Source organism: Acipenser ruthenus, chromosome 3 (genome assembly GCF_902713425.1).
Source record: "Acipenser ruthenus chromosome 3, fAciRut3.2 maternal haplotype, whole genome shotgun sequence".
NCBI classification, from domain to species: Eukaryota; Metazoa; Chordata; class Actinopteri; order Acipenseriformes; family Acipenseridae; genus Acipenser; species Acipenser ruthenus.
Genome location: NC_081191.1, coordinates 85,538,290 through 85,562,676, shown reverse-complemented (window position 1 = coordinate 85,562,676; position 24,387 = coordinate 85,538,290). Strand labels below are relative to the sequence as shown.

At 37.9% G+C, this 24,387-nt stretch overlaps 1 protein-coding gene across 1 annotated transcript in view; it reads left to right on the top strand.

Moving 5' to 3' along the window:
• The window catches only part of LOC117435632 (vasoactive intestinal polypeptide receptor 1-like), a 69,969-nt gene that overhangs the window by 10,583 nt on the left and 34,999 nt on the right, over positions 1 to 24,387 (top strand). The window contains exons 2-4 of the mRNA XM_059020999.1: positions 9,528 to 9,633; positions 21,277 to 21,384; positions 24,067 to 24,173. Coding sequence (XP_058876982.1) covers positions 9,528 to 9,633; positions 21,277 to 21,384; positions 24,067 to 24,173 — 321 coding nt within the window. The remainder of the gene's footprint in view (positions 1 to 9,527; positions 9,634 to 21,276; positions 21,385 to 24,066; positions 24,174 to 24,387) is intronic.

Below are 24,387 nucleotides of genomic sequence, written 5' to 3'. Positions count from 1 at the left end.
TTCTGGCGTCCCAGCATCACCCCCCTCCGTCCCACACTCAACTCAGCCCAGCTTACTTACCTGTACATCAGCGTTTCTTTCTTTCTATCGTGCTTGAGATCCCCAGCCAGAATCTTTCCGTCTCAACCACAGCCAGTTGCTGCTCCTCTCTGCTGCTTCAGATAAGTTCTTCACTGTGCGACGCAACTCTTGGCCACTGAATCCGACGTCTCTGAGAAACCGGGTTGTAGAGTGTGCCACAAATCCTCGACAACCCACCTCCACTGGGTAACCCAGACTCTGCATCCTTGCTGTCCCGCTTCAGAGGCTAGTTGAGCATACCGAAGTTTCTTCCTCTCATACACCTCATCTACAGCACCCTCCCATGGCACTGTTAACTCTACCAGGTGAACAAGGCGTGGTGATCCAGACCACAAGACAATATCTGGTCGAAGGTTAGTGGTGGCAATCTCAGGTGGAAAAATAAGCCATTGACCAACATCTGCCAGCATTTCCCAGTCTCTAGCAGCTTCCAGTTGTCCTGGGTGAGGATTGGTTTTAACACCTTTTCTTGGTGGTTGCTTTCCTGGGTGGAGGAATGTTGTCTTTTATGTGTAATATTTTGATGGAACTGGTGGCCAATGCTAAGGCCAAACATTGCAGCACCTGGTCATGGCGCCAAGTAAACCATCCTTGGCTAAGAGCCACCTTACATCCTGTCAAAATGTTGCAAGTGATGAACACAAAGGACATGAGGGATCCTCTCCTACCCAGAGGTTTAGGTTCTGTGGTGATGGGAGAACATCATATGTTGACCTGATGAGGAAACTGATTCTGCTCTGTTCCATTGACCATAGGTCTTGCCAGCCAATCTTGCGTTGTTCCACACTCTCCCATCCATTCTCCCTGTTTGCCCTGGGAAATGGCCTTTACGCACCTCATCCTCTCCTCCTGCTTTTGCACCTCATTGACTACCAGCTTCCTCCGTTGATCTGGGGCTACCTTGTGCCATGTAGGAGGAGCTGAACTGAGACCAAGACCCCCTCTTCCATGCTGAACTTGCCCTATGATATCACCAATTCTAAGGGCAGCCTTTGCATCCTCCACAGCTTTCTTTGCCGCCCACTTTCTTCCAGTTTTCAACACAGGTGCTGCCTCCCTCACGCATTTGTCGCGTGACTCTACCAATGTAATTCCCAATCGGACTTTGGCGCACTTAAACTCCATAGTTAGAGCGGAGACTGGTAGCTGCAGTATTCCTTTACCATAAAGTCCCACTCTGCTGAGGCAGCGTGGAACTCCCAGCCATTTCCTGATGTATGAACTGATTAAAGCTTCCAGCTTCTCTACTGTTGTCAAAGACACCTCGTACACAGTCAGTGGCCACAGCAACCTCGGCAGTAGACCAAACTGAAAGCACCAGAGTTTTAGTTTGCCTGGTAAAGTGCTGCTGTCTATGCTCTTCAACCCTTCCACTGCTTGTTGTCTAACTTCTCCCACACAAACTGTGTCCTTTAGATCCCTGTCGTACCATCTCCCAAGACTCTTCACTTGCTTCTCAGACACTGTTGGTATTGCCTCACCATTAATGAAGAACGTTTTATCTACTACTTTACCTTTAATTATAGAGATGCACCTTGATTTAGTGGGCTTGAATTGCATTCGTGCCCATTCAATGTTATTGGTTAATTTGCCCAATAACCGATTAGTGCAGGCTACTGTTGTAGTCATGGTTGTCATGTCATCCATGTATGCTCGAATTGGTGGTAGTCGCATTCCAGAAGCCAAGAGCTCTCCTCCCACTACCCATTTTGATGCCCTAATGATTACTTCCATTGCCATGGTAAAAGCCAGTGGAGAAATGGTGCATCCTGCCATTATTCCAACTTCTAGGCATTACCTTGTAGTGCTGAATTCTGAAAATTGCAAATCTACAAAGTAGGCTTTCACTAAATTTGTTATTGTCATCGGTACACTGAAAAAATCAAATGCTGCCCAAAGAAGTTCATGTGGCACTGAACCATATGCATTAGCCAAATCCAGGAATGTCACATGGAGCTCCTTCCTCTCCTACATAGGGAAATAGGGCAAAACTGACTGATGCTTGTAGAATCTTTTTCTTTAGGTATAAAGACTCCACCTGCTCGGAGCCATGCTCTTGGTACAACCTGTTTTTCCCATGCCACTTTCATCAATATCCACAGGATTCGTAGAACTCCTGAAGCACTCTTGTACACTCTGTACGGAACTCCATTAGTTCCCTGGAAATGATGAAGCCCTTGCTTTTTTCACAGCTCACAGGTGAATAGTAACTTAAGTTGTTTATATTCGACAGTTGAAAAGATACAATTGTCTTGACAGCATCCATTCATCTTCAATCCTTCTAAATCCATAAATCAGTTTCAACCGTACGTTATATAATGACAGTGTATATACAGTCAAGTCGTTTTAAGATCAAGTGCCTGATTTTCCACAGTGGGCAAATCGCCCATATACACAGTGAAAAATATTGGCACACATATTTTGCCACAGGAATAAAAATCTGCACTCTAATCCTACGCGACTCAACAAGAAAAGCTGTTCAGATCTGTTCAGTATAGCTGCTGTCATCTGAAATAGACATTACAAGACAAAGATTGCCATTTTTAACTGTGATTCAGTTAAAAAGGTTACAGATATATTGAAGTTTAATACAGAAAGGGGACAAAGCAACATGAGATGTCTAAGTTGTGTTTATTAATTTTAGAATTGTAATTTGAGATTTTTCTTTTCTGGCAAAAAGAGCTAGATTCTCAAAGCAATTTACTCCAAACTGTCATTTGCACAATGTTTCTTTCAGAAAGAAAAAAACGCACACATAAATAATTCAGAAAACAAAAAAAAAGAAACCTCAGACATTTAGGCTAATTTAAGGTCTTGTTGTTTTTCCTTTCATGAATGACAATTTTGAATGAACTAGTTTTTAGAATCTTGCCCTAAATGAGGTAATTACGATTTTGAGTAAATATAATCTAGCCCACTTTTGGTTTTTGAGAAAAACTGAGCAGTTTTAGATGCAAGTGTCTTACAGTAATATACACCAGGTATATGTGCAGGGTTGTATTTATAACTATGAACACATTTTGAACAGCTGTGGAAATCACTGGATGACTGTGGACCATCAGTAGTGCACCGGAGAGGGGCATGTGTACATGACATGCAGTATGAGTGACTAAAGCTGCAAAGGAAACAATTGCCAGCATGCTCCACACAGATGCCAAAAAGCTGAAGATTATGATGCCACCAATGGTCGCATAGGGCAAGACAACAGGCTGTGGTGTCATAGTCATTGCAGCTGCAGTAAAGGTGTTTGGGCAGCAACAACGGTTTACATTAGGCATCAGAATAAGCAGGAAGCAACTGACTGTTTTTAATAAAAAGTATACTTCACGCCCTTTCCTTTGTCTGACAGCTGTCTACTTTTGTCTGAGAAGCAGTACACCATTAAAAATGTTTGCACTTATTTTGCCAGTATGCAGAAGTGTCTGATAGGTCTGAGCTGACTGCCAGTATCAGTAGTGAGTGGTTGCATACAGACCTTGCGGGGTCTAACGAGTGGCAGATCTAAACATTGCTGCTTTTAACGCTTTTAATCCTGCGTAACTTTTTCCTGGCATGAAAAAATACAGTAAATATACAGTCGAAAGAGGCCCATCATTGAGCAGGTGTGTTTGTTTAATAAAGGGCTGAGGTATTTAAACCACAAATGTTTAGAATATTGATGTAGATCCTTGTATGTGAATTTCAACAATGGAATTTCTTTTGTTTTTAAACATTTTTTTTTTTTGCATTTTGAATCACATATTTAATTGTCAATTGTGAAACCTGGTATTAACATTATTTAGCTTACGTTATTGAGGGAATCAGGTTCCTGGCATACAGAGGTGTCTGTCTGTCCGCTCATCAATCTTTCTTATATTTTGGCATGTATGTGGAGAGTCACTGAAACAATTGTGAATAAACATTTTATTTCTATACTACTGGTCATGGTCATCACCTTTTTCATCATACTAATAGCTATCATTTTGAATTTACAGTTGTGGCAGAGATGTATGTTCCTGACATACTTGTTTATCCATATATGAGGATGTCTGATTGGAAATCCATGATTTAACTATTGTTTGGGGGTCATGGTATAGCGCTGGCTGCATTCTGATGTCTAAAATCTATTAATTTGCTAACATTGTCATTACCAGTTTTTTTTTCCAAAACCATGACCATTTTCAGGTGGTTTACATTATGCCGGATTAGCCCTTGCTGAGAGTTCAATGATATATAAATTAGGGGAAAAAAGCCATCTATTTTGCTGTGAAAGTGCAGAGGGATTCACAAGGTCAAAAACGTGGGAAAAGTCAATGAATTTAACACCCACAGACTGGCCATTTGCCAAGTTAGAGAACTGTTATTTAAACAGTTATTGCAATATTGTTAAATGGAAAGTTTAAAAGCCTAAAGCAATGCAAATATACTGTATAATGGTTATATAAATGGGATTGAGCGACAAAGGAATTGCAATTTGTCTCTTCTTGCAGCACAGCACAAATAACCATGTAAGAAGGTGCTGGCATAAATAGAGACATCTACATTAACACCATCTCCAGCCAACTAGAAAACATGTATTCTATATTGAACTGGCTACTTTATACACATATATTGCACGGCAGATCAACACTATGTAGCAATACACTTTAACAACTAACAAGCATTTTACATGTTTTCCACAGTTTTGTAATTACTTGTGTTATATGGCTGTAGATGCTTCACACATTTAGGGACTTTTTTGGCTTTGTGGAAAGAGTGGGGAGAGTATCTGATTTTTACACTTTTTGCTCACTGCATGAACCTGCCACACATGTAAGGCAGCAGCAAACAGGGTACTGTTGGCTAAAAAGTCAGCAATGCTCATGTGAAAAAGTCATTTATTGCAGAACAAAAGCCTCTCCAACAGGGCCAGGCAACACGATTCAGCCAATATGCACATAAGCAATAGTGCTTTACTGTCCCTGGTGCTCACAAGCATTCACAGGTGTGTGTACAGTAAATAATATAAAAACAGACTTTTTCAAGCAAAAGTCTATAAAAATATGTATGATTTTCAACTCCAGATTGATGCAATTAGCAAATAAAGGTTCTCACTACTATATTATGAGTAATCATTTTTAATTAGTGTTTATTTAAAAATAAATACAAATAAGAATAAGAGTGGGTATCAAGCCTAGTACATCAGGGATCAGAGGCCAGTACCCTATCCATTGGGCAACAACAAGCAACTCGATCAGATTTCATGTTTTTCTTTTTTTTTTTTATCAGTGCTACTGTTGCATTGACGCTGGTTATCAAATAGCAAACTGTATTATTATAGTGTGTACAAGTGGACAGTGCCCCACTGCTGCTATAAATTCTGTCCCATCGGTAAATTGAGATGGAGTTAAAAGTTCTAGAACCACAAATGCTGATGAACCCAGCTGTTTTGCATAGTGGTTAAGACACTTGATAGAAGTGTGTGGCACACCGGTTTGCGGCCAGCCTCTGTGCAGTAACATGTGTATTGGGAAGAAGTGAAATGGTACCCCACACCTATTAAATTGCATTTACAAGAAATTGAGTAGTAGTAGTGTTTCATGATGACTGTAAAATTGTTCTGACAGAGCAGTCACAGTTGCAGAGACTCAAATACAAAGGTATATATTGGGGGCTGTGCTATTGCTGGCTTCATGGTTGCGCATCTTGTCAAACAATTAGATTCTCAAACAAGGGTGCTGAATTTTACTATAGACTGGGCTTTGCGTTAAATAAGAAACGTTTCTGACAATTACTGAGTAAATAATATGGTAATTATCTATTAATTGACTGTTAACATTGATTAAGGTAAGGGTTGGGTTGAAACTATGGTGAATAATGTCTGACAATCAACAGTAATCACAATTAGTATAGTTTTCCTAGCTTCACAGCTTTTTACAATTGCCTTTGGGCTGTTTAATAAAAACAGTTGTGCTTTGCTATTTTAACTTCATGTGCTGTTTTTCTGCTCAGCACTAACCTTCAAAACCTTGCCAGGTTGACTGCATAATATCAGTCACATTATTTACTCTCAGAAGGAAGCCAATTTGATACACACTTGACATTCCTTGGTTTTCAGATTTTAATATTAAATGATCTATGTGGTGCACTGTACCAAAGTGAATCTCCCACCAAGACCATCTGGCTGTGCACTTTATGCAAGTCACACCAAAGCTCAGATTAACAGCAGGATAAACCCTGGTGTAAAGGCAAGGTAAAGTGACAAGCTATCCCCCCTTATTATCACGTAATCAAAGAAACTAGACAATTATAAAGCTAAAGTCTACCAGAAGCCATAATAGTGTCACAGTGTCACATTTTTCAATATGTGGCAGTTTTTCGTTAAGTACTATGGAAAACTACAAAGCTATATGTTATTCAATATGTTAACGTAACATTATTCAGCAGGTTTGGTTAATTGTATAGGGTGATGCAAAACGTTTGGCCATAGCTGTATGTTAATGATGGTAGTAACATTGATGTTATTGTACATCGCCTCTTTGTTTACACTTTGTTTACACTTCATCACCCTATAACTTTCCATGTTTCTATCTCAAACAGTTTACAAAAAATGAGCCAACATAGAGTTAAAAGCTATATATATATATATATATATATAGTAAAATAATTCACCTCTCACGGGTTCGTTGCCCCTTTAAAAATAGACCCAGGACACCAGAATTGAAGTTTTCACAGCACGGTTGCGCTAACTTTAATAAACACAAATCAAAACAAATAAAACAAACACAAAATAAACACCTAGCTCTTATCGAGCACTAACTACACACGCAGGAACCTAACTAACACAGGACGGCTAAGCCGTTTCCCTGCCCCAAAACTTAATTACACCACACAGGTTTGCACTATACCTTGTTTACCCGACTGCTCGGAAGCAGAGCACCTTCTCTGCCTCCCTCTCCTCAGCAGCCTCAAGCAGACTGCCTGCTCTCCTTTTAAACTCCCCAATAACGCCCAGGTGCGGATGATCATTAATAAAACAATTAACAAAAGGTGCATTTTCACATGTTTTTTTTCTCTCGCAGGGAGGTTTTAACCCCCTCCCTGCTGTCTCACTCAACCTGCTATCTCACAATATATATATATATATATGTGATGGATATAATGACTAAGTCCAGAAGCAATAGAGTAATACAATCAAATGGTATCATATTCAATAAAAATGAAAATTTGGGGATCTCTTATTATCCCCTGCAGAGGATAAAATAATGTGGCTCAGAATATAGTAGAATATCCATGCATACAAAGAATAGGCTGCTTACCACCGATGGCTTCACTAAATGGACTCTCCAGGAAAAGCATAGAAGGTGAGAGCACACTTGGTAGTTTCGCAGTGTAACTTTAATGAATCCATGTGACAGTTATTATAGTCCATACAGAAGTGCTAAGGTTTCGACGCTACTAGCATCTCTACTAAGGAGGCTGTGTGGTCCAGTAAAGAAAAGAGCTTGTAACCAGGAGGTCCCCGGTTCAAATCCCACCTCAGCCACTGACTCATTGTGTGACCCTGAGCAAGTCACTTAACCTCCTTGTGCTCTGTCTTTCGGGTGAGATGTACTTGTAAATGACTCTGCAGCTGATGCATAGTTCACACACCCTAGTCTCTGTAAGTCGCCTTAGATAAAGGCGTCTGCTAAATAAACTAATAATAATAATCTCCCATTTTTATGTCACTCTTACATCATTCTAATATGCTTACCATGATACTAACACCTCATTTGCTTACCTAATGATAGCTTGGTCTTAAATATGCTTATCCATTTTTCAGCAAAACATGATCAATGTCCACTGGTGTGACTGTTGTGAAGGGCCGCAAAATTGAAAAACATTGATAATTTTAAAAATAATTAGTAAAAGTAAAAATAATTAGTAAAGTCCTGGCATGTCAAAACAGAAGTTTATTTATAAGAATGATATTCCCTAAGTCTATACATGACATTTTTTAAATAGTTATGAAAGGTTATGTGTTGTCCGCAAAGAGGACATCCCGCGGTGTTACACCATAATGTGATTTTAAAACATGCATTTACTTGGACACCATTGCGGAGAAGAGGGTTTTTCCTCAATCAGGAAGTATAGACGACATTGCTGGAGCACATGGTGTGGCCAGAGGTTGAGTTTTTTTTTTTGTTTATCATAAATGTATCAAAATATTGCACTTTTCTAGCACTGCCCTTTGTGTCCATCTGTTACATCCTTTGGTCTGACACCTTTTAAATGAGAATGCAAAAAAAGTATAGCTTTTTAATCATTAAACTATGAAAACCAATGAGAAAAGAGTCTAGTGAGTTAAAATGGAATGCTTGAGGATCACCCCAAAATGGCCAAACGTCATGAGAAGTCCATTGGTGTGACAGATATGTCCACTGGTGTGACTCCATTTTCATGTCACTCCAGAGGACACAGCTGTCACACCAGTGGACATGTTTTCATAATAAACCAGTGTAAATGGTGTTTTTTGCACCAATTAAATATCATGTTTAAGTGATGTGGGGTACATTTTATGCAAACTAATTATTTTTCAAACAAACATTAGCAAATCATTCCTTGTTATGCCTGTTAAACCTCAAGTTTCATGGAGTGGTCACATTTCTCAAGCTTGTGTTAAACACATTTCAAGTTCTTTAGTTGAATTGTTACATTTAAAAGATTGTATGGTGTTCACACACTTTTGAAAGTTTCATAAAATATATTTTTAAAAGGGAAAAATCTCACTGCTTCTTTTTTCTTCCTTTGGTGTGGCATGATTTCCTTTGGGGTGACGCTTATAAATGAGAGGGCAAAAAAGGTTGAGTCCAAAGAAAAATATGAAAATAACTGTAGAGTATGTGGCAGGTAATGTCATTATACCACACAAGTAAATTCATGGATTTTTAACAATGTGCAGAAGAATCGCAGCAAATCTTACTCAAAATTTAGTGGGAGACACCCGGGTTTCACCATTATAACAGCAAATTCTGTCTCATTTCACTTGATAATCAAAAGATAGTCAATGATCTAGAAACAGGAGTAGTCAAGGATGAAGATAAAAAACAATTTTGTTATCAAAACGAGATTATTTGAAATGTTACAGATACATATTTTATGGTGTCACACCGCTGGACAAATTCAAGGCACTGATGCATTAAAAGGTTCATAAAATTGGACTGAAATGTAAAATCCAAGGTTATGAAATATTTGTTTGAGAACTTCAGACTCAATGTAATGCAACTATATGATTTTCATCATCAATATGAGAATTTTTTTTTTTCAATTTCCGGACATAACTTTTTGTCAACTACCCATATATATATATATATATATATATATATATATATATATATATATATATATATATATATCCCAAGCAACAGTATACATCTCCATGCATTAGTTAAAAAAACAATTGTTTATAAGGTTGATGATGTTTTTATTTATTTTATTTTTTTCAGGTTGATTCAGTTCATCCAGAATGTGAAATAATTTCAGAGCTTTTGAAAGCAGAGACTCTTTGCTTAGAAAAACAGTACAATGAATCATCCTTCAAAGAAAGGCACGGTAAGGGATTTTTCTTTATTTTTTCAATTTTTTTTTTTTTAGCAGCATCCGGGTTAAAGATACTGCACTGACCACACAGATGCACGCTTGTTTATTGATTTTAAAACTGGAAAATGTTTACTAGAATAATGTTGCTCAGATGACCCTTTGGATACTTTACAAATTAGTCAGCTAAATTAAGACATTAATAATTGGACTTGAAAAATAAATACATATATTACGAGAACTGAGAATTGTACTTACTACAGCAATTGAAGTTGTTTTAAATGGGGTATATTTGTATTGTAGCTTGCTTTAAAAGCAAAACAGCAACCATTGCATTACCTTGGAGAAGCAAATGGGTCTGCAGAGTTTCAGATATGTTTATTATTATTATGATGGCCTCTTGACGTTACGTTCGGAATCCAGATTGCCAGAATGGAATATACATGCTTTCTATTAGGCACTCTCATTTTTCATACACTCTAAATAGAACATGCATTAATCAGTCACAGAAAAAGGTTTCTGTTTGGTTTCTGTTCAGTATGGCTTGTACATTCAGTAATAGATCACCCAAAAGCTTCAGGTTTAAACATTGTCAGAATTAACTGGCATGTACAATATTTCACTTAGGCGGCTTAAAGCAAAGTAAGTATGTCACTTAAAGATGTAGACTTCTTACTTTCCTACTTCCAAACTTGCACATCTAACAACATGTCTACATGAAATAACTCAAAAGCACAAATGTTAAAAAATAAATAAAATCTGCTGCACCCACAAAGCCCAGTTCAGAGATAGTGCTTTACCAAACATTTGAAGGGGCAGTTACAGGGTCATTTTTAAGGTGCTGTCTTGAAATGTAATTAATACTATCAGTAACCCCTCTTTTTTCTTTTGGTTCCTTACTTGTATTGTATACTTTATTTTGGAACATGATCACTTCAATGGTATGGTTACAGGCAGGCCACATGTATTGTGCAAAGGTACTAAGATGCAGGTGTATTGTTGTATTTGAAATTTGAAATGTTTCATGTATTAATATAGAAAAGCAAAGAATAAAAAGATGCTCAGCATAATATATAAGGGGGATTAATAATAATAATAATAATAATAATAATAATAATAATAATAATAATAATAATAAATAGAAGTTGCAAGCAACTTGACGGCTTCCTAGGCATTCTTGTTCCTATCTGTGTTCCATAGTAACCATGACCCTACCTGCACTCTCTAAGCAGTTATAAGCCACTTTTGCATTTGACCTTAAGGAGAGGTCAAAGGTCACAGTCAAATACGATTTTTGATAGAGCATATATGGGTTCTTATATGCGTTCCATAATAACCATGACCCTATCTGCACTTTCTAAGGAGTTACAAGCTAGTTTTGCATTTGACCTTAAGGAGAGGTCAAAGGTCAGGGTTAAGACAATTTTTGAATAGAGCATTTATGGGTTCCTATATCTGTTCCATAGTAACCATGACCCTATCTGCACTCTGTACGGAGTTATAAGCTAGTTTGCATTTGACCGTAGGGAGAGGTCAAAGGTCATGGTCAAGGCCATTTTTGAATAGAGCACATGTGGGTTTGTATATGTGTTCCATAGTAACCATGACCCTATCTGCACTCTGTAAGGAGTTGTAAGCTAGTTTTGCATTTGACCTTAAGGAGAGGTCAGAGGTCCCAGTCAAGGCATTTTTGGAATAAAGCATACATGGGCTCCTATATGTGTTCCATAGTAACCATTACACTATCAGCACTCTGTAAGGAGTTATAAGCTAGTTTTGCATTTGACCTTAAGGTGAGGTCAAATGGGGTTAATTGTTGAAGGGGTTAAAATCCTCCCTGCCTAACACACGTGCAAATGTGTGTTAATTTTTTTTGTTAAGTGTTTAATTGTTTTGGCAGTTGGCAAATTATTGTAAATTGGTGCCAGCTGCCGGTGCCTGTTCAGTGGGTAAATAAAAACCCCACAGATCATTTATTCAGGGCAGCTGCTGAAAGAAGAACCCCCAGTTGGATACAGCCGTAATGCAGGGCGAGTAGAGCCCAAGAAAGTTTGTGTGAGTACAATTGTGTACCGTGCAACGCTGTACCGCAAGGTTTATTTGTGTGATTGTTTTGACAGGTAAACAGCTTAGCTGTCCTGTATATAGTAAAGGTTCCTGACAAAAAGTGTTTAGTTAGCGCTCCAAAGTGGAGCTAAGTTTTTTGTTTGTGTTTTGTTTATTTTGTATTATGTTATTAAAGGAACAAATGAACAGGAGTGAAGTGAATCTTTCACACAAGATATGAGCAAAAGATCACAACGTATACCAAATAATTCACACGTAAAACCTTCACACAGAATTCTAACTATATGCAGAGAATTCGATAAATTGCACAACTAACCTCCTTTCTATGGTGGAGATTTAAGTCTCGATTTAAAGCAAGAGTTAACAATCTTGTGATGGTTGTTGTTTCTTGTTTTTTTTCAAGAAGGCACCCACAGTTTTCAGAATGCACACAGGCAGGCAAAGAGCGTTGAAGACAGACCACACTCTCCTGAAGAATCGTGGTTTTAAATCCATAACATAAGGTTGAATGTCCTGGGACAATCCATGCAAGCAAAACTTAACTTCCAATGAACAGCAGCAGTATCTCTCACATGTCCCTCTGATTGGTCCGTGTTTTAGGGCATGTTTTAAGGTCTTTGTGGCTCTGCCACGTCCCGCTGTTGAGACGACTCCGCCGGTTGTCTCGGCCTGCCTGCTGGGTGCGCTGGCTTAAAAAAAATAAAAATAAAATAAAAAAAAAACTCTTCAATCTACCCACCTGGCATGGTGACTGCCCTACCCCCACAGCTCGGCTGTTGTGTGTGAGAGGTGTAAGGATGGGGGCGATCCACAGCCATCAGGTGGTGACGACAGATGCGTCCAACTTAAGTTGGAGAGCAGTCTGGGCGGGCAGAGGAGTCTGCAGCTCCTGGTCGGGCCACTGGACATCCATGCATATAAATGTGCTGGAACTGCGAACGGTTCATCTCGCTCTCCAGTATTTTATCCTGGCACTCCAAGGGAGATATATCCTGGTCCGGACAGACAACATGTCGGTAGTGGCGTATGTCAACCGCCAGGGAGGACTCCAGTCCCTGAGGTTACATCGCAGCTCAAGGTGCTTCACAAGAATAAAAAAGTAATTTAAACAATTTACGTAATATCCAATAAAGCAAGAAAAACAATAAATACATACAACAACACATAACAGGTCAGACAATAAAAGCCAAAGTATATAAGTGGGTTTTCAGTTTAGATTTAAAAATACTAACAGTATCACTGTCCCTTAAGACCTTCAGAAGGTTATTCCACAGCCTAGGTGCTATACAGGTATTTGCTCGGTCACCAAAAGAACGTTGCTTAGTTCTAGGTACTGATAGTAGGCCAGAGTCAGAAGATCGAGGCTACGCATAGCAATATATGGCGAAAGAAGGTCACAGATGTAGTTTGGTGCTAACCTATGCAGAACCTTGAACATTAATAGTAGGATTTTAAATTTCACTCTGAACTCCACTGGAAGCCAATGCAGGGAAGCTAAAACTGGTGTGATGTGATCATAAGATTTTGTTTTCTGCTATTGACATGGGAGAAACAGAACCTGCTATCCCTCCAGGCTGTTCACCTTCCCGGGGTAGTGAATCGGGCAGCGAACCTCCTCTTTACAACTATACTGTCATATTTTTCTACATTTTCTTTAAATTCTCAAATTAATAAATTGATATCTGGGTAGTAAAAAGAGACCCGGGTAGCGTCTGGTAATTTAAAACCTGATGGGCACCCGGGTTTTTGGGTACCCTTGCCGCCCTCATATATATATATATATATATATATATATATTACAGGTCTTTATTTCACTGTAGCTTTTTTGGTCTCTTCCCAGTGCTACCATTTATTAGCATTGGAACCCCGCTACATACAGGGTATTATGGACCGCAAAATTATAAATGGCAGATACTGCATGTTACCAGCTTTTTGTATACATTTTACAACAATATTATAGTTTCTCTATTGTTACAATCTATTGTTTTCTCATACAGTCGATAAAGTATGAGAAAGTTTCATGGAAGGGGGTGATCCAGTAGACTTTCCATTTCCAGAATATGCAAGAACATGATTTGGCGATTGTCTTCAGATTCTTGCATATAAAGCCCAGTGTGCAACATTCTAGCAGTGGACTTACATTTTGTCTGACTACCATCCATGATCAAAGACAATGGTGATGATGATCTCAGCAGGTACTGTGTGTCTATCAGCATGTTTTTTGGTTTAATTCAAATCAATCTTCAGGACATGTTGCTTCATCCAGGGGGAGCTGATGTTCACTGCAAATAGAGGTACTGCAAATATCACCGTCTTAAGTAATTGAAGAAAGAATGGGACCCACAATAGGTTAATGGGCTGCTAAAGTAAAACGAGAAATTGTATACATAAATAAATACACTTGTATTGTACCTCTCTGGTGCCATGCAAACATTGTATTATGAAAGCAATAATTACAGTTACAATATTGCAGCAACAACATTATACATCAGAGTGAAGTACTTTTTGACAGGGGCTGCTGTCAATTAGCTAGCCCCTATTACATTCAGGTGCACACAGAAATAATTCAAACAAGTTGTAGCACTGCAATGGAAAATGAATGAGGCTCACACAGGATTTGCAAGTTCTCAAATTCATGGTTTGTTGAGCCGGGACTATATACTGGCCAGTTAAAAGCATGCTGCTTTACCAGCCAGTGGTACAACTACAGATGACCAGCGTAGTGCTACTCAGACTGTGACAAATAATAAAATCAAATCAAAGAAAGTCCAAAGCAGACTGTTTTGTCTGTGTGCTACAGCCAACTACAGAGGTGAAAGTGAGGAGAAGTAAAAAAATCTGAGAAGTGGCAGGAATCTGGGATCCACTGCCATGTTGGATTTTTTGCTCAGGAACCCAAATTGAATGAAGTTAAGATTCAGATTGCACCTGAAATTATAATGTATACCAAATAATAAGTGAACTTTATGCTGGTTTCACAAACCCAGAGATGCCAATACTTGAGAGTGAACAAAACAGCACCTACCAAGCAAAGTTAGGGAAATGGTTGAACGGTAAAATAGGGTCTGTGAAACTTGATGCAAGTATTCAGTCAAATAAAGTTGAGGTAAAATATATATTTAGTTTTCTTAAATAAATGTTCTACAGCATGTCATGGTCACCAATTATTTTTATTGTTTTCTCCCCAATTTAGTAACGTCCAATTATTTTTAGGTTCAGCCCACCGCTACCACCACTGGTCTGACTCGGGAGGGGTGAAGACGAACACACGCTGTCCTCCGAAGTGTGTGCCGTCAGCTGCCCGCTTCTTTACACACCATGCAGACAACGCAACCCCGGGCAGCTTACGGGCAAGCCCACAGGCATCCAGCCAGACCACAGGGGTCACTGGTGCGCGGTGCGTGACCTATCTATCCCTCCCCCCGGGCGGCGCTCGGCCAGTTGAGCGCCTTCCCCTGGGAGCTCACGTCCTCGGTCGGCAAAGGAATAGCCTGGACTCGAACCGGCTACGTCCAGACTATAGGGCACATCCTGCACTCCACGCGGAGCGCCTTTACTGGATGTGCCTCTCAGGAGCCCTAGAAATATGTATCTTCATTTTTCGCCAGCACCTTCCTTCCATTCCATTATTTTTGCCATTTTCTGTGAACTGTAGAACTGCACCATAACTGTTTAATTCACAGTACTGTACTTGTCTGGGGACCAATGAAATAGCAACTTGCCAAGACAGCCGTCTGCAAGCACCAAGGCAAGGGATACGTAATGTAAAAACAACTGCCTTGTTTTTTCTGTTACTTTGCCGAGATCGATTTATATAATAATTTAGCGGTGTTACGTTGCGAAAACCCTTTACACCAACTGTCATAAATGTGTTAATACTTTTAAGAAAAGAAAGTTAAAAAAAAAAACATCAGGATTATTTTTTTCCTGGATCTGCATTGATCACATTAGTAGCCCCCTGGAAAAACGCCAATTAGCAGAGATTTTTCATATCTACAACTACGTGCAGTCTCCGGTTCCTTTTTAGTCCCACTTCTCTTTAGCTCGCCTTGGCTGTCTTTTGCTCTTCTCTGTCTCTCTGTTCTTCTTACTCTCACTCCAGCTTGTCTCTCCGCAGCCCAGCAGCAGCAGCAGCAGCAGCAGCAGCAAGTTACTTATTCCTACATACAGGGCGACCCCCCGGTGCACTAGCCACCAATCCCAAGCAAACACGACTTCCTGCTCTCGATCCCTTGATGGTTGCATCATCTCGTCCATTGGTTTTGCCAACAATGTTGCAACTTGGTACCACTCACACAGCAAGCCGAGCTCCTGATTGGTGGCGATTCTCCCGTCTCTGACGCCCCGAACACCTGCTGCATTGAACTGTTGACCCTGGGTCACAGAACCTTTCCAAACACAGTTACAGCAGACCCAGGGTCGTTACAATATTATCAAATCTGAGCAGAAATGTGTAGCATCAAGTTTGAAGCAGGTTTAGAAATCTTGTTTTTGTAAATCAATGTTATATACAGTGAGGTAAGGTGTTTATAGAAACTTTAACACATAGCCATGTAGTGATTACCAGGGTAACCCACAGAAATGACTTCCTCATTACGATTGGAAGACCATTCACTATTTAATACGCATCAATGAGAATGTAATAGGGAGTGTAGGTTGTCTGCTGACAAACGGAAAGACACAGGTAGTTTTCTTTGTCACACTGGCCAGGCGCGCAGGACTTAATTGCGATGAATACATAAAACACAACTGCGTAACGATACCAGTGGGCGACTATACAACAAGCGTACAGAAATGAAATACATAAAAAGAAAACAATGAGTAAAACACAGCTGAAGGTAACATTTTGCCACGAGCACTTTCAATGTGCTGCTCCTTCTATAACAGGAGATCCTGCTGGCACAGACACAGTCAATGTAAACTTTCAATGGGATTTTACAAATCCCGAAAAACTAATCACTGACGCTTTCAGTGAATTAGAAACTAAAACACGGCATGCCTTCATTGTACAACCAACTGCAACTGATGGTGAGCTGGTTACTGCAAACACTGGCAATTAGAACGAATATTTACTGATTTCTTAACAGATTTCGAGTTGATAGTTAATAAGAAAACCCAGAACAGGTTTAGAGCAATTTGATTATCTTACAAGTGTGAAAAACAATTACTTAGATTCACAAATATATTTACTTTTTTTTCTGATAGAATACAGTTCATGGTCTTTTCAACTATTTCTGTAGGATCTGGCACTCACGTGGCCAGTTCAACAAATTGTTCAGGTGCAGAATATCTCACAGTCTGACAGTTTCTGTTACCAGAGTTAATTATGGAAGTGATACCCATTAGCTCATAGCAGGTATTTTGAAATACAATAAAAGCAGAGGATATCCTTCTTCTTTTAGGGCATGTTTTCTATTACTTCTCTGTAGTTTCCTGGAAAATGTATAATCCATCCCCACTGAACCCTGTCATTTCTCTGTTTAGGTGACTTAACATCTGTACCGGTTGCATTCACATTTCACAATGCCACCTTAACTAATGGCTTTTAGAAATTATGCTTTTACAATGAAACAACCTCATAAACTGAGGACTACATTTTCCTGAAAATAGCATTATTGGTTATATTATCACCATGGCACCACAACTAATGTCAGTTTTGTTGCTACTGTTGTTTTTTTTTCAGCTTGAAGGTGACATGTGACTTGAGGTCATGTCACTTTTTGATTTCCCGCTGTTACCAAAGCCGTGTATATCAGAAACTACTTAAGTTAATGATTTCATATTTGCAGGGTTTTTATTAATCCTTCACGCTAAAAGTATTTCTGACCATGAAATTGACCTCTGCTCTACATTGCTGCCATATTGAGGTCATGTGCATGTTGTTACAGCTGCATAGACAGTACTCTTTGATTATTGTCTTAACCCCTTTACAATATTTTTATCATAGATGTCACCCACAGCTACGCCTTTTAAACATATTTGAGACAGTAGTGTGAAAATATATATATATATTTAATTTCCACACCCTTGCCAGAACACACGACTAAATTTTCACCCTAACAATTTTTTTTTTCTAATATCATAAAATATACAAAATGAGTGAAACAATTTAAAAACTTTTTTTTTTTTTTTTTTTTTTAATTTATAGTCTACCTTTAGGAGGTATTTTTTTCAACAAGAGCATTTTCTTCAAATAAATTGTCACCTTAGGTACCCTGGGGTAACTAAAGGGAATTTGTTATCATAATTTAACATTAATTATAGAACCTATAGTTAGTATACTCAACATAACCAACTTAACCAAATGATAAAATAATAAACAACTTTAATGACAATATCAACAGGTTGCATAACAATGTAGGAACAATTCAATAATTGATAATTTAATGTTTACCTGGGTTGATTAGTTCTCTTAATAATATTTAATTGACGTGTTACACAGATCGAGGATTTACTATGAACACACATACATGCGCAGACACAAGGAATGTTTAATCAGCAGTAGTATTTTATTAAGTACACAAATATTAAACAGAAATCAGAAAAGTCAGAAAGTAAATCTTAGTCTCTAAGCACAAGTCCAAGTCAAAAAGCTCTCACTGCACTCATGCTGGCTAGCAGGCAATTGAAATATGACACCGCCTGTCTCCTCACACACAAAGCAGCAACTCACCAGCTCAAGCAAGCTGTGATGCAGCTAGTGACATGCACACACACATACACGCCCACATACAAACTGAAATGATGCAGACAATCTTAAAATATATCACATTAAGCTTATTAATGGTATATAGATTAAGGATATGGCAAGTTTACTTTTAAGAAATTCTTCATACAACAATATGAGGTAGATTACTTATAGTTACTTCATCAAGTTTCACTAAAAGTAATTTTACATGCAAAGTGTGCAAACTAAATAATTAACAGTTCAATTCTATGTGAATGTGTCACAATTAATTAATTTAGTTCCATGAAAGGAAAATGCAACTGGAATTATACTCAACGGGTTTGAAGCTTAGACCTTTGGTCCGCTGGTTTGGAAACTCAATCTGTTGAAGTGTCCAGTACAAAAAGCTTTCCTCTCACAACGAAGTCTACAATTCCACTTTGGATCAAACTTGGCAACAAAGCTTTCAATTCTCGATAGAATCAACAAACAGCTGCAACGAAGTGTTCAGTCCTCAGTATAGGATCCACAACAGCGCCCATCCGCTCTGTCCTCTTCGCTGAATCTTTTAGCTACGCCTGTAGCAGGGCACAGTTTCTTTTGGATACTGTGGTTTTAGATGTACAACAGACTCAGACTGGTTTGTCTGATAACAGCTGCTGTAAGTTTTACGGCCGTCCTTCAGCCAGGCCTCAGTCTTGTTGCTTGTGGTCGTTGACTCGCTTGCAGCTTGCTTCCTCGTCTTGGGTCCATTTGAGTCCCGGAGTTGCAGCTTTGCTTAGCAGAGTGACATCACCTTGTTTAGCATTCGATGTGGAGTGCAAAATGTTTAGTTTTGCTATTTAGTCTTGTGTGTGTATCTTGCCTTTTTTTAAAACTCACAGTCCTTTGATGTTTTAATGTCCTTTTCCACTGGGACATCACTAGCTTATGTCTTCCTTTTGTCAAAACAATTGTCGTTGCACGTGTGAATTATCTGTACATAATTCAACTGTCCGCTCAGCCTAATCCAGTTCAGGCGCAGGTTCTCTAATCAGTAGGTCACATAGTTCAGTCTGTCTGCAAGGAAGAGGCCCTCTTCTCAAGACACAGCATTTTACCCTGTTTCTCAAGATACATAGTTTCATTAACTAATGCAGTTAGATTTCCAATACACGTTCATGTATTATTATGATATTCAGGGAATATGCCCCACAACAATTGTATTTAACTTCTATGATTAACATGTTAATTTCTTTGGAGATTGATTTTTTTAACGCGCGTTGATCTCACTCCTCTGTCTTGACCCTCTTAGCACACCGTAACTCATGTGTCACCATTTGAATATACTCAAGCACACACTTTCTAGCAACAACACAACAACAAACAAAGCCTGTCAGTTTAATACACTTTTAAAAAATCAAGAAAAAGGATAAATTGCAAAGCATGGCAGGGAGAGATTTTCTTCTACGGTGCAAACATAGATTTGCTGAGTGCTGCAGACTTCTTGAGACAGACAATGTTGACCATGACACGGTTCAGTTGGTATTAACAATGTACCCAGTTTTTTTTTAATTTTTGTTTAAAATTTTCTAATTAGATTTATCTCAGTTTACACTAAAATATTGAGTTACCATAGTTAATATTAGATTCAACACTTGTTTAAAATTACATATTAGTTACAGTGGGGTTAGCACTGAATTAAAGCGATTTCTAAGGCTCTGAAACCACTGATTGATGCTTGTCTCGGAGGTTCCGGGTCTGTCCATCTTTCCAAGTCCAAATAGCAGATGTAAGGTGATTTTTAATTGGACAATTTATTACACGTACTATTTTATTTAAATTCATTGTCATTTCATTTTCAGCGATCTGATAGGCCAAATTAGTAAGTGTAATAATTAGAATTACAACACGTACTAAATATTTAAAATGCGTACTAAATAACGAGTTTTTTGACCCAGATGGCCTTCCATAGGTACGCAGCTTATCTGAACAGCTGCATGCGAGTTGACACTTATGAAGACAAAATTTTGCAAATCAAAGGTACGCACAGTGCGTAACATGCGTACGGCTGCACGCGTCGTATTTACAGTTAAGGAGAATATAACCGTTACTTAATGAATGTTTTGTTTTATTTAGACAATCTTAAGTTATTAATAAAAGAGAATACTTTTGTTTTATAATGGCAATGAAAAATATCAGTAAAGGATACCCTTTTAAAGGAAACATAAGAAAATATACAGTATCACTTGAAATACATTAAGGTGTGTAATAAACTGACTCCATTGTGATTTAGCAGTTGGTTCAACCAATTTAACAGCAAATGAGTTTTTCTGTGTAATTCTGTGTAAATAAATATAAACCTATAAAGAAAGGGCAACACTATCAATCCAGAAACAGGACAACAGTTTTTTTGGTTTTTTTTGCTGGGTTGTTTTTTGGATAATAATAATAATAATAATAATAATAATAATAATAATAATAATAATAATAATAATAATAATAATTGCATCAGTAATAAAACAAACTTGAATGAGATGGATACAGTAATTGTATCGATTAAAATATGCAATTCAAACTTTTTTTAACTAATACAAGAAAATGTAATCGCGAGATTAATTGTGATTCATTTTTTTAATCACTTGACAGCCCTAATAAATACATTATTTTTTAATTGTATAACTATTCTTCCAAATTGGTGTAAATGACTTATGGTACTCATTCTGTAGGCTGTTAGAAAAAAGGTTTTCTTCTTAAATAATATAAAGCCAATATTTCATAGCAGTGTGAAGTAATTTATTCCAGATAATTTAATATTTTGAATGTAATTCTGTGTCAGTGTTGTGATTTTGAGCAGAGGAAACTGCTGGTGCAATTTGATTAGCGCTGGCCAATCCATGCCATTTACATTCAATTGTGATGTTTTGTTGTTGTTGTCGCAACAGTGTGCAAAACTGAATGGGATGGTCTACAATGCTGGCCCAGAGTTGCAGTTGGTGAGGTCGTCAGTGTGACATGTCCAGATTTCTTTCGATATTTTACAGCTAAACAAGGTAAGAAATATCCCTGTTCTTGTTGATTTTTATTATTTTTTTGCATGGAAACCTCAATTCAACAGGTTTGATATAGCATATTACAAAGCTTTACAGTGACTTTTGAGGCTATTGTTTAGTTAGTTTTACCACAAGGCAGTCTTTTAATCATATGTATGCGGCTGCATGGATCGAGGTACTGTAGACACAGTGGATCCACACAGCTGCAGGCTGCATTTTTGCCCCTAACTGGATACATAACAGGCCAATTTCTCTACGAGGCCATGAGGGGCATGCAGTCAAGAACTATATATTTTTTTAAACTTGATTTGAACTGTCTCTGGAGAGTCTCTGAAAGATTTGCCTTGGGAGCACAGCAGGCATCTAGTAAACACATTGTGTGGCTGGGAGTGTAACACCAGCACTGAAGTCAGAGATAGTCAGGGATAGGCCACAACCACATCAACTTTGATACAGTGCTCATTTAAAAAACAAGTGAGAAAATAAAGCCTGTTTTTATCACACTGAAGTACATATAAATGCAAGTGGTGCTTTAATTAAAAGAAGAAAAACAATATTCCTACAATGACAATAAGTTTATTGTATTTAATGTATGCAAGCAAATATGCATTATTTGTTATTGATTTAGTGAGAGACAGGCTCCCATGTGATAACTTACACATGTCTATTAATTAAATCAAAGTTTATGGTTCTGCCATAACTATGTTGCACACCATTGCAAAGGTGGCACAGGGAAGGTTGCAGAGCAAACCATGTAGAAAAAAAAAAACAGGAGGCATACATTGTAAATATATGGGAGACTGGTTAGTGAATGATAGGGAGCCATTATTATTATTATTATTATTATTATTATTATTATTATTATTATTATTATTATTATTATTATTATTTATTTCTTAGCAGACACCCTTATCCAGGGCGACAATTGTTACAAGATATCACATTATTTTTACATACAGTTACCCATTTATACAGTTGGGTTTTTACTGGAGCAATCTAGGTAAAGTACCTTGCTCAAAGGTACAGCAGCAATGTCCCCCACCTGGGATTGAACCCACGACCCTCCAGTCAAGAGTCTAGATATTGTGCATTCATTTTTAATTTTTTAATTGTTGACTTAAGCAAATATATGTATACATGAAAAGTGTGGGCTTTTTACTGTTGAGGTATCTGCTGATATTTGCTGATCTACTGTTAAAGAAATGAATTGACTCTAAAGTAAGACATAACAATACACCTGAAAGTTACCTTAATGTTAAAAAGAGCAATTTTCAGTATGTGGAGGGTTTATTGGGAACAGTGCACAGTATGTTTTTTTTTTATGTATGGTATACACTTTAGTATTAAGCTTATTTACTAAAGAGCACTAAAGGTAAGAAACAGTAATTGAATTGTATGTTTTCATGGCCCTCAATTATAATTGGTCTTTAATTTAGTGTATTAGTAGATCCTGAAACACCAGTGCCTTGTCTTAGACAGAGTGCATGACACCTACAATATTTACTAATTTCAAGTTATGGATGAGAGCACATTTGGGGTTTTTGATGAGTTTATAAATGCCTTAGTTAATGGTGAGGATTACATGTAGAATGATGATATCCACATGCTATAGTCATGCATAATAAAACAGTTTACATATAGCAATAATTTTAGCTTGACAACCTTACCTTCATGATTTTACCATGGTGACATGCAAGTAAGTTTACTTTATATATATATATATATATATATATATATATATATATATATATATATATATATATAAATATATATATATATATATTTGTAACAGTGAGTTTGTGTTGTTATGCCTTTTTAATACATTAATGCACACAAAATGACTACTTTTCCAACTTCTATTACTAAAGTCAAAAGAAATTATGCAGAAGATGCTGAACTTTAAATTGGTGATTATAAGCTTATTTTTATGTGTAGGCACTATTGAAGTGGGTGGGTGGTAGGAGGAAAGCTTGTGGTAATAAAAAAAAAAGCACTCACATTGTAGCAAAGAAGAAGATGGACTTTGGGTTGAGTTCTAAGATGTAACATTGTAAATATATTCTGTGGGTGTTACTGGCTTAATGTGTCTGCCTCGAGGAAGGGGTGGTTAGGTTAAATAACTGGGGAACATTTTATATGCATGGCAAATGAAATGTGAGGTAATTTTTGTTTAAAGAAAAGTATTTATGCATCTGTTATATAGCAGTATTGGCTCAATGAATGTGGAAGTATGGAGAGCATGAGGTAAGGTAGGGTCCCCACCCTCAGAAGGGGAACACCTATGGCTAAGATAGGTGGGGAGGTGGAGGGGCAAAAGGGACACTTTAGAAAAGCACTCTTACACGTAAAGCTACATTTTAAGATCTGACTCTAAATGTTCTTCTAGTTTTGACAACCTCTGGTCCTAGGGGTCTCCTGCAACTGGAGGAAGCAGTTCAAAGAAAAAATGTACTTTTTTTAGCTAAAGTGGAGTGGTGGTAGGTGAGTCTGTGGAAAGAATGAAAGTACAGCTACAGTAGATTACAGGATTTTTCAGGGAAGGATCAGGGAGACATGAACATAATCACAGAGACTGTCTGCAGATTCAGGGAATTGGAATGTATTCAGTTACCACCCATATTGTACTGGGAAAAGTTGATATCAAATAAATGGAATGTATTGTTTAAACACTTTGTTTTTCAGGACATGTCTATAGAAACTGCACACAACGGGGCTGGACCTACTCATTCCCACCATACCCTGACGCCTGTGACTTTGATACTGACACAGACATGGAACCAGAGAATATGGTTTGTAAACTATTGTGTACTACTGCAAATGTTATCTAAACATAAGGCCTAATGTTTAGTTTGAACTAACATATACTCACAGGACTGACAAATATGACTAATTGGCTTGCCATTTTGAAGTTTGTGAGCACACATTAAGATGGGGGTTCAAGTTAGTCTCAATTCTGGTCATTTTTATATCCCTTTAAATCAAAATGCGAAATGTTTTACTCTG